Source organism: Siphateles boraxobius, unplaced genomic scaffold (genome assembly GCF_051911475.1).
Source record: "Siphateles boraxobius isolate OS27281-9 unplaced genomic scaffold, OSU_SipBor_1 2, whole genome shotgun sequence".
Lineage (NCBI taxonomy): Eukaryota > Metazoa > Chordata > Actinopteri > Cypriniformes > Leuciscidae > Siphateles > Siphateles boraxobius.
Window position 1 is genome coordinate 12,463,596 of NW_027508810.1, and position 14,653 is coordinate 12,478,248.

Consider the following 14,653-nt stretch of genomic DNA (forward strand, 5'->3'; position numbering starts at 1 on the left):
CTATCCATCTAAGTAGAGGGAGATCTGCCTCTAATTTATATTTTCGTATTATGCTGAACCACAATTTTAATGAAAACTGGGTGATAGCATCTATCTGTTTAAATAAATCCTTAGCTTCCCCTTCATCCCCAATAAGACTTTGAATTTCCCTCCCTTGTACATACTGCTCTAGGTTTTTCCATTTAGCCTCATAATCCTTAGCACACCAGCAGACTAAAGGTCTAAGTTGTGCTGCATGAAAATATTCCTTAAGATTTGGGAGCGCCATACCTCCTTCATGTTTTCCAAGCTGTAAAGTTTCATATTTGATTCTTGGCCTTTGACCATTCCATATAAACCTAGAGATAACTTTATCCCACGTTCTAAATTGATTCTCTGGAATCTCAATAGGGAGTGATTGGAAGAGGTAGAGGAGTCGAGGGAGGAAGCTCATTTTTATAGTCTCTATCCGGGAACTAAAGTCCAGAGAAAGGACATTCCACCTCTCTACATCATTTCTAATGGATTTATCCACTTTAACATAGTTGGTCTCATATAGATCATCCATTCCTCTTGTTAAGGTAACCCCAAGGTATTTCATTGTATTTGCATTCCAATTGAGATTGTATTTTTGTTGTATATTTTTGGATGGTAGATAGTTCAATGATAAGATCTGTGTTTTGGCAAAGTTTAACTTATAACCTGAATAGACACCGAACGCCTCGAGTTGATTAATTAATATTGGAAGGCATGCGTCTGGGTCTCCTAAATAGCAGATCACATCATCAGCAAAAAGACCAATGATGTGGTCTTCATCCCCAACCCTTATCCCTCTCAGATCTGTATTCTGCCTAATTGCTTGCGCCAGGGGCTCTATAAAACATGCGAACAGCGTTGGTGATAGGCAGCAACCTTGTCTGGTAGATCTTTCTAACTGTATACTCTCAGTTAGACTCCCATTAATTTTTATCCTAGCAGTCGGCTTTTGATAAAGTGTCTTAATACATTGAACAGCCTTCTTATTCAATCCAAATTTTTCAAGTGTCTGATAAAGAAATGCCCAATTGACACAGTCAAATGCCTTCTCTGCATCAAGACTTATCAAGGCTGCACTGGTATTGTTTTGCTTAACGTGTTCAATAATATGTAGGGTTCTCCTTATATTGTCATGGGTTTGGCGCCCCTTAATAAAACCCGTCTGATCCTCATCTATGATGTCGTTCATAAATTGTTCAAATCTCTTGTTCAAAATTGAGGTGTATAATTTATAATCTACATTAAGTATAGAAATCGGTCTGTAGCCTGAGCAGGTATCCTTATTAATCCCCTTAGGGATCACTGTTATTACTGCTTCCTTCCAGGATGGTGGTAGTTTGCCATGGTCAAGTGTATAATTAAATGATGACACAAGTAATGGTATAAGTTGCTCCCTGAATGTTTTGTACCATTCAGCTGGTAGGCCATCACTACCCGGGGATTTTTTCGCTTTTAATCTACTGACTGCTTTCTCTATTTCTGATACTGTAATGGGTGAGGTCAAAAGGTCATTTTGTTTTTTCCCAATTGCTGGTAAGTCAAGATTCTCTAGAAACATTCTCATTTGGTCAGTAGTGGATGATGGAGGTTGGCTGTACAGATTTTTATAGTAGTTCCTAAAATTGGATTCAATCTCTTTGGGTTCATATGTCATCTGGTTTGTGTCTATATCTCGTATTTTGTGAATTGTTCTATCAGCCTGTTGCTTTTTTAATCTTTTTGCTAGTAATCTGGTAGCCCTTGGTCCCACTTCATAATATGATTGTTTTAAAAATCGAATCTTCTTTTCAGTTTCTATACTTAACATTTTATCAATATTATCCCTAGCTTCTTTAATTTGAGGTAATAATGAGGAATCGCGTGTGCTCTTATGTAGCTGTTCAATTTCAGATAGTTTCTCCTTTTCTCTCTTAAATGCTTCTTCTCTAGCTTTTTTAATAGACACTGTCTTAGCTATAATTTTCCCTCTCAGGACTGCTTTAAGGGCATCCCACAGAATGACAGGGCTAACCTCTCCATTGTCATTTACAGCTAGATATAGTTTAATCTCCTCTTTAATCTCTTCAGCTATTTTTTTATGATTCAGAATTCCAACATTTAGTCTCCATAATTTACTTTTCTCTTGTGTTTTCAGCTGGAGTTTTAGGTAAACTGCACAGTGATCTGATATGTCTGCACCTTCAATTTCACACTCCTGTACTCGGTACAACTCATTTTTATTCATAAATAGATAGTCAATTCTGGAGTAGCTATCATTAGGGGCCGAGTAATGAGTGTAATCCTTTTTAAGGGGGTGAAATTCCCTCCAAAGGTCCACTATACCAAATTCTTTAAATGTAGTTTTGATTATTTTAGTAATGTGGTTGCATTTTTTGTTTTTGTTTGTTGTATCTAGTTTATCATTCAACACAATATTAAAATCGCCCCCACATATCAAAATGCCATCTGTTTCCAGAATAATTTTGTCGAGCAGAGTTTTGATGAAATGTTTTCCACTGTTGGGAGGGGCATAAACATTAACCAGTGTCACTTTTTCATTTTCTAACTTTCCTTTTACAATAATAAATCTTCCTTCCTTATCGTTAATCACTTTAGAACATTCAAATTTAACTGAATCTGAAATTAGTATAGTCACCCCTCTTCTACACCCATGACGGAAATAACTATAAAATGTATTGTTATAACCAAACCTCTTAAGTTTCTCGCATTCCTGCCCAGACAAATGTGTTTCTTGTAGATATATAATTTGAGATTTGTGCTGTTTTAACCTGGTCATTACCTTCCGTCTTTTAATGGGATTATTAAGACCATTAACATTCCACGACAGTATCTTTATGTTATTCATTCACGTAATATCATTCCCATGGATGAAAAGTTGTAATCCAGAGTTCAACATAACAAAAGTAAAAAAAACATTGAACATCAATTGAACATAGAACTTTGTGCCTTCCGAAAACAAGGATGGATTTCCCCATCCTTCATGGTCCCTGTTGGTGGGAGGAGGGAAAGGTGCCTCATTTTCGTAGGGGCCCTCCCTAGTAATGAGGAAATACTCATTTTCACTAGAAATGTCCAACATTAAGCGCTTAAGAAAGCTCCTCAGTCAGTTTCATGAACTATTTGGATTAAGTCATAAGACTTTTTTTTTATTTTTATTTTTTTAAATTATTATTATTATTTTATTTTTTTTATAGCGGACTGTCAAAATGGAAATAGAGTCGAAAATAAACAGAAGGGAGTATCCGTAGGTAGGCCCATGCTAGCCTGCCTGAGAAACCTGTCGTGAATCAAAAAAAAAAAAAAAATTTAAATGCGTAGGCTATTTTGCTACTAATACTTGTAAAGTTAGCCTCATTTATTCTTCCTCTGGGCCATAGTTATCTCATTAACTATGTAGTGGCAGGTCTCTTCTAAACTCTGTAAGCCTCTCTCTTGCACGTTGAGCTGCTCTGTCCGGAGTGTTGGTGCGTTTCCATGGCAACAGTTCATTCAGACGTTCCTCAACAGCTCTTGCAGCGTTCCTCTTCGATGCGGTAGTCTTTATCTGAAATCCACGTTTAATCAAATCCTGAGCTGCTTCATCCGCACTCCCATAGATCCGTAGCCCGGAGTCCCAGTGTACTCGCATCCTCGTGTAGGGTGTCTGGAATCGGATCCCCCTCTCCTTCAGGGCAGCTTTGATTGGCCCATATGCTTTGCGCTTTTCGACGATATCAGCTGCATAGTCGTTGTGTCTTTACTTTCATTTTGTATTTGTTTATTTTATTATTAAAGTTGTTAAATTTTCGCCGGTACCCGCCTCCTTCTTCCCATAACAACGAACTGCGTTACACTGGTGCCGAAACCCGGGAAGGAAGAAGATCGGGCCTGCCGCCGTCCTCCCACGGCCCTCGACCCCATCCTGCTGCCACAGCATGTTATAATATAATAAATCTAACTGTTTTAAAGGGCATAAATTCAGTCCATTCAAAGCTGTTTATCACATGATATGCATCAGCCTGGTTTCACTGGAGCACTACTGCTGAATGCCTCAGGTGAAGTATTTCAAGAGAATGAGAAATTCACATGCGACAAAGAGCACACTTTTAGAAGTGCAAATACAAGGTTTACTTTCCATACATTAGAGATGTGATATCATTTCCCCAATTCCCTTTGCAGATGAACACTTCGAATCCCTGAATGAATACGGCATCTCAATGGAACTGAACTCTCATCCAATAGGCGCACATTGGGAAATGCGTTTCCTGACTATTATAAATCATCATTTTTTTTTTTTTTTCCATCCTGTTCTGCAGATTGACAGTAATTAAATGGGAAATATGTTAATAACTTGCACCTGGGAATGGGTTGGGCTAAGTGTCAAGCATGACTTTTCTAAGGGCACATGTGACTCTTCCATCCTTGAGGACAAAAGAGTCTTTTGGGATGAATGTGAAAGAGTGTGCATCTCCAAAGGATGACTGGCATGGAATCAAATGTGGATCATTTAGGGCTTGTAAGCTTCATACTTCTGGGTAATTTACAGGCATTTTTAGATGTCATGTCATCAATGCTGAATGTATTTTGGGGGCTATCAGAAACCTTTACCCTTGATGAGGAGTGTTTGAAAACATGTCAAAGCTCATATTTTCTCCCCATTTTGGCACGTCAGACTCATTTGAGAAAGTAAATCGGCATATGTGTGTGGGAGCCTATAGATTTATGTACAGCAATAGACATGTTAGGCCATTTGTCTTGTCATGCTGAGTAAAACGGCGTCCCATACCCTCACTGTTATCATTGTTACAGATAACATCATGATCATGATAAGAAATCTGTGTTCTCTAACGAGAGTATCTCTCGTACTGCATAATATATTACGCTATGGGGAAAACCTCTTTTCCACGAGATATTGAAGCCAAAAATTATTCTTAATTTTGAATTAATGTAAAAAGCTGTGCGGCAGCATGCAGACATAGGCAAGACGGCTCGCACACCTATTGGCTGCCCTGCGGCAACAGCAGCAGTCTATCGAGAGAGGCCTTGCGTGACGTGATACCCAATGGGGGGGTCTTTGTGCCCATTTCATCACGTCCCGCCAGAATAGGCGTGGCCTTGGCCTATAAATACGCTCGACAGGCTGATACAAACTGATTTTCATCTCTTCAGCGAAGCACTACTGCATCGCTGGATCCGGGGTGAGAAGCCGCGCCGTCTGATAGTAAGCCTTCAGCGGGACGAGCCTTCGAGTCTGAAGCCGCTGGCCTTCACCTCACTGCCTTCAGCTGCTGTACCTGCTACGCTTTCCGGCATCAATATCCTTTTACTCTGCTGAGAGTGTGTGTTCGCCGTCGCGACTCACACTCTCTCTTTCTTACAGGCCAAGCTGCTGTCGGTCTAGAATTCAGTACTATCTGCCCCCTGCGCCGGCGCAGAATGCTGAGTTTTGCTTGTGCATCGCTCACTGATCGATAGAACAGCTACATGGGTGTTGAATAACCCGTACTTATACCCAGTTCAGGCTGAACACTTTCACCCTGTCTGCGTGAAACACTGTTAACATAACTAGCTCCTGTGGGATGCTATTTCATGGGGAATGATGCTTGTAGCCTCTCTTCTCCGACTCTCTGTGAGTCTACGGTGATTATGCACTATATGGGCCCCGGGCTACTGCCCTTGGGACTTTGGTGTCGGATCCCAGTGCGCACGGCGTGTTGCATTGTGTTCCCCATAGCGTAAGATATTACGCAGTACGAGAGATACTAACGTAACCTCGGTTCTCTCTAGAGAGGGAACGAGTAATGCGTATCTTGCCGTGCATACAACAGCGCTGGTTCGCTTCAGTGACGAAAACCATTTTGTATCAGCCTGTCGAGCGTATTTATAGGCCATGACCACGCCTATTCTGGCGGGAGGTGACGAAATGGACGCAAAGCGCCCCCATTGGGTATCACGTCACGCAGGGCCTCTCTCGATAGGCTGCTGCTGTTGCCGCAGGGCAGCCAATAGGCGCGCGAGCCGTCTGCCTATGTCTGCATGCTACCCACACAGCGTTTTACATTAATTCAAAATTAAGGATAATTTTTGGCTTCAATATCTCGTGGAAAAGAGGTTTTCCCCATAGCGTAATGTATTACGCAGTACTCGTTCCCTCTCTAGAGAGAACCGAGGTTACGTTAGTAAACAAGTACGTTTTCTCTTCCACTTTATGTTTCTGACAATGCTGAACATCTTCTAAATTCATTATGGAATCTGTATAATTTAATTTAGCATTTCACACTGTTTACCCACAATAATAATCAGTGGTGTATTTATAGGCAAACATCAATATTACTCTTGCTCTTACTCAATCCATTTAATCCCACGAGTTACATTTGTGACCAATATTTAGTGGACCATTATTTTAAAGTGATTTTTTTTTCACTTTAAAATAATGGTCCAGAGATCAATAGTAGTTCTTGAAGAGTGACTAGGTAATACTTCAGTAATTAGTTTAACATTTTATGACCACATTGAGAGTAAAAAAAAGACAACTGCTCACATCTCATACACGTTAATGTTGTGATTAGCAGTTAATTAGTAATTATTTATAATTCATAGGTACTGTAGTTATTAGTTCTTAATTAGGCCAATCTCATTCAGCACATTTTGATGATCTTATTAAGGAACAATATTTGTCCTATATTTGATATTACTTACTGATTAGTTAATCTTGTTTCCAGTTACTTTACAATTAATAGTAGTAGCTGAAGTGTTACTACTCAATTTATTCTAAAGTTTTACCAGATGCATACCAAACCTGTCATTAAACTTTTACAACTGCTACTTTTGACATGTGTTAGACTTAATAGATTAATTTGTGCAGTAGCCTATAGATTTGTGTACCTCATATGTTGGGCCGAAAAAAAGTAGTATGCCCAACCTGTCATAAAACATATTCAACTTCCACTGTAAAAGTATTAATTGTTCCAAGGATTAATCAGTCTATTATTCATTTATTAATAACATCTCTAAAGCTTAATAAATCTTGCTCACAGCACAATGTTTACAATGTATGTGGTCACAGTTGAGACCCGTGGGAAAAAATAGAGCATAATTTTTGAATAAGTAACTGATTATGTTTTATTACATTCTAAAAATGATTTCAAAGTATTGTTACAAAGTTTTGTTAAGTATTAAATACATGCTAGGAAAAAAAGAGAAATATATATATATATATATATATATATATAGAGAGAGAGAGAGAGAGAGAGAGAGAGAGAGAGAGAGAGAGAGAGAGAGAGAGAGAGAGAGAGAGAGAGAGAGAGAGAGAGAGAGAGAGAGAGAGAGAGAGAGAGAGAGAGAGAGAGAGAGAGAGAGAGAGAGAGAGAAAGAGAGAGAATAAATTACTTTATTGTTTGTAATATTCTACTGGGCAATTTTGTCTTACAGGGCAATTTTAAGACTGTGACCAAGAAGAAACCACATACTTTCACTTGTTTCATTGGTCAATCCGAAGGAGAACAAATGTATGAGGCTGGGAACAACAATTTGATATCAAATGGGTTCACAATAGTAATTTGAACAAACACCTATATATTTAAAGTACATTAAAGGATAGATCTGAACCATAGTGATACTATATATATCGGAATATCATATATCTCTTAACCAGCTATTTTATAATAAACTAGAAAACAACCATATAGCGACAACCACAAACATCCAAGGAACCACTTCGCAAAGCCCTGGAAAGCACCCAAAACACCCTTGCATTGTGGGTGTAATTTTTGCAGGGCCAAACACCACACAAAAACACAAACTATAATTTTAATAGATAGGCCTCCATTGATCAACATGTTGCTTAAGACTATAAAGTGTTTGAACAGTTTATCTTTTGATCACCTAAACTAAATCAGTCCTCCAGAAACAGCATCAAACGCTTGCTGTTTGCTTCTGATCGTGTTATCATTATTACAGCAGGAAATCTCCAGGGTGAGGTGCACTATGCGCCCGGGTAGATTTATTGCAGCCGAGCAGACCCAGTGGATAATTCAAAAAAGCAGGGCTCCCGTTTGAGCAGCGCTGGGTTTCCCTGTCCCCAGAGGCCTCCCTCCGACTGCTCTGAGCCGCTGGAAAAGAGCCAGCAGCTCACACAGAGGTTTCTGGTCTCACAGAACTGTACATAACACAAGAGACCGTGCACCTTTAGTTACAGAGATCGTATAAAAAGCAGGGCTATTCTTAACAAAATGAAATTGTATCGTATGAAATTAGGTTTTACCTGCTATTTCAAACAAAGGACATAAATTGTGCATGACTTCTCTCAACTGCATCTCATTAAGAGAGAGCCAGGTCGTGTATAGATCCGTTGCCCCCCTCATAGCAGCAGTTCACAGGTAAGTACAATAGTAGGTTCACAACTAAGTTCCCAACCATGCTGAAACATTCATTAACTTAGATTCAGCTGAATCTTCCTGCATGCTGGGATTTACCTCTTATGATGATGCAGAGGACAGGCTCTAATTATAAAATGATGATCTTCAAATTTTATTCTGCAGTGGTACCATCATTCTTTCTTAATTCATGCCTGCTTTGATTAAAGTTACGCCACGATGATAAGTCTCAAAACACTAGATCAAAGAATTCCTCATCTAAGCACACCACACACCCGGAAAACCCTCGGCTGTCTTCTTCAGCATAAACTGCAGTCGCTTCCAAGACACTCTGGAGAGATTCTTCAAGAAGATGGTGATCCAAAATGTCATACACAGTGACAAAGGGATAAGGAGTTCGGCCTTCCCCAGAGAGAAGGACATTCTGCAGATAAACAACTGAAAGGAGGGAGATATTGCCATTTGGTTTGTTGTGAAATAGAGCACATGGTGGTATCGGCGATGTTAGCCGCTATGAATGAAAATGTTTGCAGAGACATCGCATTATCCCCGATGAAGTGTAACACTACAGGTGCAGTAATAATCACACACTCAGACAGCAGTGTTGTGTTTCCTCAATGGGGGATCTGACACTATTGTTATAGAATTCTCAGAGGCTTGGATCGCTGCCGGAGCTGTCTAGCTTTACCGTCCTTTCATTTGAATTGTAATAATGACATTGTACTTGAATTAATCTCCCTTTCTTTTTTCATATTTCACATTCAGTAGTGGAATTTGAATTGACATAGTGGAGTTGACACTATGAAAAAAAAATGTTCACCATGAACAGTATAACTTTTTTAGCCTGCTGAAATTCAATTAAACACATACTTCAGGATAAGGTCCCATTTTTCCCCCCACTTTACTACTTGTGTTCCCACTTTACAAAATTAATCATGTGTCATGCAATCGCTTAATCAGTGTTTCAACCACAGATAGACATGGATAAAATAGCTTGTGCACAATGTCTCATTTAACGTTGCATTTGCCTCATGAAAGTTATCCAGTGTTCACAGTTTGTTAGTTAGCAATAAAAAAAGCTAGAGAGGAGCTTATTTACTGTTAATTATATATGTATGCACGAATAACGACATGTTTTTATGAAAACTACTTTATGTGCAACCCAAGTTGCATACAAATATTTCACTTTTTATTTGAGTGTAATTATTATATCTGAAAATAAATACCAGTTAAAGGGTTAGTTCACCCAAAAATGAAAATTCTGTCAGTATTTACTCACCCTAATGTTGTTCCAATCCCGTAAGACCTTCGTTCATCTTCGGAACACGAATTAAGATATTTTTGATGAAATCTGAGAGCTGGAGTGAAGTTAAAGCTCCAGTAGGTCACTTTTGTAAACAAATATTTGTTAAAACTGTCATTATGTCCTGACAGTAGAATATGAGACAGATAATCTGTGGAAAAAATCAAGCTCCTCTGGCTCCTCCCTGTGGTCCTTTTGCCATTTGCAGAAATACACCGCTCCCGGTCAGAAACAACCAATCAGAGCCAGGAGGGATGTCTTAGCAGTGTCAATCACGCTCGTGTACGCGCTGATCACCCCTCTCTTGCACAGCGCGAGCGCGTACCGTCGTTCGTGACTCTCCTGTTCAAACTCGTTCATCCAAATGAACGAATCTTTTTTCGAGTCATTTCGTTCATTCAACGAATGAAATTACTCGAAAAAAGATTTGTTAATTTTGAACTAGTCTTTTTCGGAGTCATTTCGTACATTCAACGATCGAAATGACTCGAAAAAAGATTTGTTCATTTTGATGAACGAGTTCGAACAGGATTACGAACGTGCATCACAGAACAGAGCAAGGCGAGCATTTGTGCTTATAAAACTTAAAGTTTTGTATTTATTTTTGAAATGACCGATCGTTTCGCTAGATAAGACCCTTATCATCGTCTGGTATCGTATAAAGCCCTTTGAAGCTGCACTGAAATTGTCATTTGGTTCTTGAAACGTTTGTGTCCTATTGAAGTCCATTATTTGGAGAAAAAGCCTGGAATGTTTTCATCAAAAACCTTCATTTCTTTTCGACTGAAGAAAGAAAGACATGGACATCTTGGATGACAGGGGGGTGAGTAAATTATCAGCAACAGTTTTTTTAAAAGTGAACTAATCCTTTAACGTTATCTTATTAGCTATTTATAACTTATAGAAAGAGTGCAACGTTATAAAGTTACATGTATTGCAAAATACATAATGATTTGAGGACCAAGTTTGTAGTCAAAGTATGGGCAGGCCATAGTCAATGTAAAGCATATTGTTGATGTTTCGTCCCTATTAGTGAATGTTCCATAACTGTTTATAATCCGCCGTCATCGGTGGTCCTGCTTACTAGCCTGCGCGTTCACGGCAGGCTCCGCTGTGGGGGAGGAGCTGTGGGGGAGGAGCTGTGGAGGGAGGGCTGTAGCGTAGCAGAGAGCAAGGGGGTTGGACCTGTAAGTTGTGCTTGTTCAAATTTTCAGGCTAAGTCAACATTTTCTCAAAACTCCCTACTGCAACTTTAACTGACTAGAGGCCAGCAGAGAAGGAAATGAATAGTTGAAATAAAGTCGTTATTTTTGTTTGTTTTTGCGCACAAAAAGTATTCTCGTCGCTTGATAAACTTAAGATTGAGCCACTGTAGTCACTTGGACTATTTCAACGATGTCTTTAATGACTTTTCGGGGCTGGCAAGTTTCAATCCCTGAAGAAGCCTATGGACTAGTATGGAGGAGTTATCCAGCTCTCAGATTTCATCAAAAATATCTTAATTCATGTTCCGAAGATGAACGAAGGTCTTACGGGATTGGAACAACATGAGGGTGAGTAAATACTGACAGAATTTTCATTTTTGGGTGAACTATCCCTTTAAATATATTAATTGTTCTTAATTTTAACCTCTATTATAGTAGTATACCAAATGAGAGGGTTCCCTGTATAGTTTGCAGCATTATTTTTGGAGAGGTTTTATTTCCCCATAAGAAACCCAAACTATCGATATAATTTTGAATAATCGGCTATCTGCAGAGAAATGTATTATCGGTGAATCTCTTTATATATATTTATGAATAAAAATTAGTATACATTTTTAACAATCCAAAAATCATGAACTATCATGAAAAATGTGTTGGTCAAAAGTCTGTCAAAATCAGCCGATTACAGTGACAAAATATTACAAAACACCTGTAGTCAGCACTGAACATAAACAGCAAAATAACATCTCACTGACAGCAGCGGACCTGACACAACACAAACAAAAAAAGAACACACACATGCTATTTATAAGTGTCATTACTGTGTTGTTTAGTGGCTTGAGACTCCTGTGATGTTACAGGACACTGACGGTTTGTAAGTAGATACCGGAATGCAGAAAGCTAATACCAAGATAGAAAGTATTTCATCTGTCCTGCTGAGCAAACAGGCCCACATCCTCTGGAGACCTTCAAGTCCCCCTGATGCTGTAGGTTCCTGAGAAGTCCCAGAGACATTGCATTCCTGCCATTTCTGAGGAGACCAGTACATTTACAGCAATGACATTTCAAAAAAGGAGCTGAACATATGGTAGTATGTCAATGTTGCGCCAAGCGAGTGAATTCAAGCAAAGACCTCAGACGGGGTTAAAACACTTTCATTGATTTATGCATGAACCAGGTCTATTTATAAGCCATCTTGGGGCTCAAGGTCGGCTAAAACAGTTAAAGGAAAAAAATGAAAATGGTGGTGGTGCTCTAACCTCTCATTGGTATCTACTTCTTCCAACTCAGGCATCTGGCCAATGGAACTCAGATTCATGTTCCCGTAGATGCGGAGCGGCCCTGCGAAACGAGGAGAAACAAGGGTTACGTGATGGAGCGGTTAGGACACAGCATTTATTTTACCTCATAACCCATCAGTTTATTTTATGTAGGCTGTTGTGATGATTTGCCGTTGCTTTTTTTCTCCATACAGATAAGAAAAAAATAGCTCCACAATGAAATTGGGACAGCCTAAATTTAAAAGGAGGGAAAATAGAGTATTTCAGTGGATGATGTGTGATATCTATTAACCCAGGGAACAATGTGAGAGACCGACTGTAACGTGGCAGGAAAACTATGTTGTTGAATGTCATGTGTCACAGAGGAGGGTAAAATGAAAAATGAGCTCAGCAGCCAGTTTATATGAAAACAAGAAATGTGCTAGTAAGGTAAAGAAAAAAAGAAAGGATCTATCAATATATAAGACCCAGACAGCATTATCCATGACAAATCCAGTTATATTCCATAAGGATGTAAAAAAATATTTTATAAAGAATGCACACACAAAACACACACACACACACACACACACACACACACACACACACACACACACACACACACACACACACACACACACACACACACACACACACACACACACACACAAAGGTCAAAAAGAAAAATGATATCCACTATAGAAATGTACATGATTTTTCAGGCCTGGAAATCATAACGGAAGAACTGGTGTTATATTGTATCTATGTGGAAACCCTGCTCATAGACCCTCAGTTTTTATTAGTTTAACTCATGTAACAAACACTGCTGATTGCAGGGTAGTGGAGAACATACGAGTTAGTGAGTTAAAAGTAACTTTTTATGTCTGTTCTGTCTTCACCCCTAGTGCACCAAACAATAAATTCACGGCTTACATAATGCCGATAATTAAAACCAAGTTTTACTCTGCATGGTCAAGGTAAATTATTTTACTTACTGTATTGTTTTGCACTTTTCTGTGACACATAATCTCTTTCAAATGAATGTAGCATTTTTCCTATATTCTAACCTGGCATAAGGAACAATATAATCTCATTTAAAGGGATAGTTCTGCCATCTATTCACTCTCATATTGTTCCAAACTTGAATCGTGGCATATTTGAATGTACATTGGGCCCTATGATTTCCACAATGCAGAAAACGCAGACAGAAATGTGGAATTTTTCGCCAATTTCTGATGAAAAAATCTAAAGTAGGGCTGTACAATTAATCAAATTGTGAAATGGACTAGAATATATTAAAATACCACTATTTAAATATAAATTCTGCATGTTCTTCTTGTTTATGACTTTGATTGATTACACATTTTGATTATTACAGTGCCATAATTATGTCATATTAAATGTTCCTGATTTTGTTTCTCCTAAAAATAGGTTTACATGCAATCAAACACGAGTCAAAAAATCGCAAGTCACAAACATTTTAATTTCTATAATCACCTCTTTTCTCACATTGTCTGAATCGTTTCAATAAAAGATCTGGTCTCTCTAAACCCCTCCTTTCTATGAGCCAACTCTGCTCTGATTGGTCAGATGGATCAGTCTGTTGTGATTGGTCTACCGCTTACAGCGCGTTTTGGAAATGAAATGTTCATTATCATACCTGATTTTCAGTTCCTATGTAGGTTTGTACAGGAAGTAAGACTGGAATTGCTGATGACTCGTTTTAGCATTTTAGAATCGGTTCTTTCAAATATGACAATACATTTTTTTGTCGTGCACAACAAAACAGTTATATTACACTGCATGAAAGATATATTTGAAAAAGCATAATAGAGGCACTTTAAAATTTAAATGGACAATTAAAATGGAATCCAGATTAATTAAAAAAGTAAACACTGAACTTGGGAATTTTTTTTTGATTGTTAAACGTTTAATAAAATGTTGTTAAATTGTATACATTTTATGACTTCAATTAATTAGACCTGCTTTTTGACTACTAAAATTACTAACCATTAAATTGGAATCCAGGTGGAAAAAAGAATTTGGGAAAAAATAAAACATAATTTCATAGGACACTATGTACATAGACCCAAACTGAGAGTAAGATCTGAAGGTACAATTTTCAGTGAACAACTTTTAGTCGATTAATCACAAAAAGTGATCAGATGCATTAGAGCAAGAGTGCTTTTTTGTTCTTTTTGTAATTCAACAGCATCACCCCCTAATAAAATGTATTAATTGTGTGGGAAAGAACACAAAAAAAAGCATAACGCAGCGATATACACTGGGAGAAGACATGAGGCAGTTTTGTTTTGAATAGTCAATGGAGGAGAAGCTTCAGTATGATGAATAAATTGCTTTTGTGAGGAAACAGCTTATTTAACAAATCAACAGCCTATCGGCTATTCATTAACATATTTGCTTTACTTTTTTTTTTTTTTGGATTGATCTAATTTTGGAGTTAGTTTACAGCACTTCTCATTCATTTCTATGCTGTCCGCAAACAGTGACTGACAG

General features: G+C 38.3%; 1 protein-coding gene across 2 annotated transcripts in view; it reads right to left on the reverse strand.

Moving 5' to 3' along the window:
- htr4 (5-hydroxytryptamine receptor 4) overlaps positions 1–14,653 on the reverse strand; it is a 161,843-nt gene that overhangs the window by 131,035 nt on the left and 16,155 nt on the right. For both annotated transcript variants that reach the window (XM_077235948.1, XM_077235947.1), the window contains exon 2: positions 12,137–12,218. In XM_077235948.1, the coding sequence (XP_077092063.1) occupies positions 12,137–12,218 (82 nt within the window). The remainder of the gene's footprint in view (positions 1–12,136; positions 12,219–14,653) is intronic.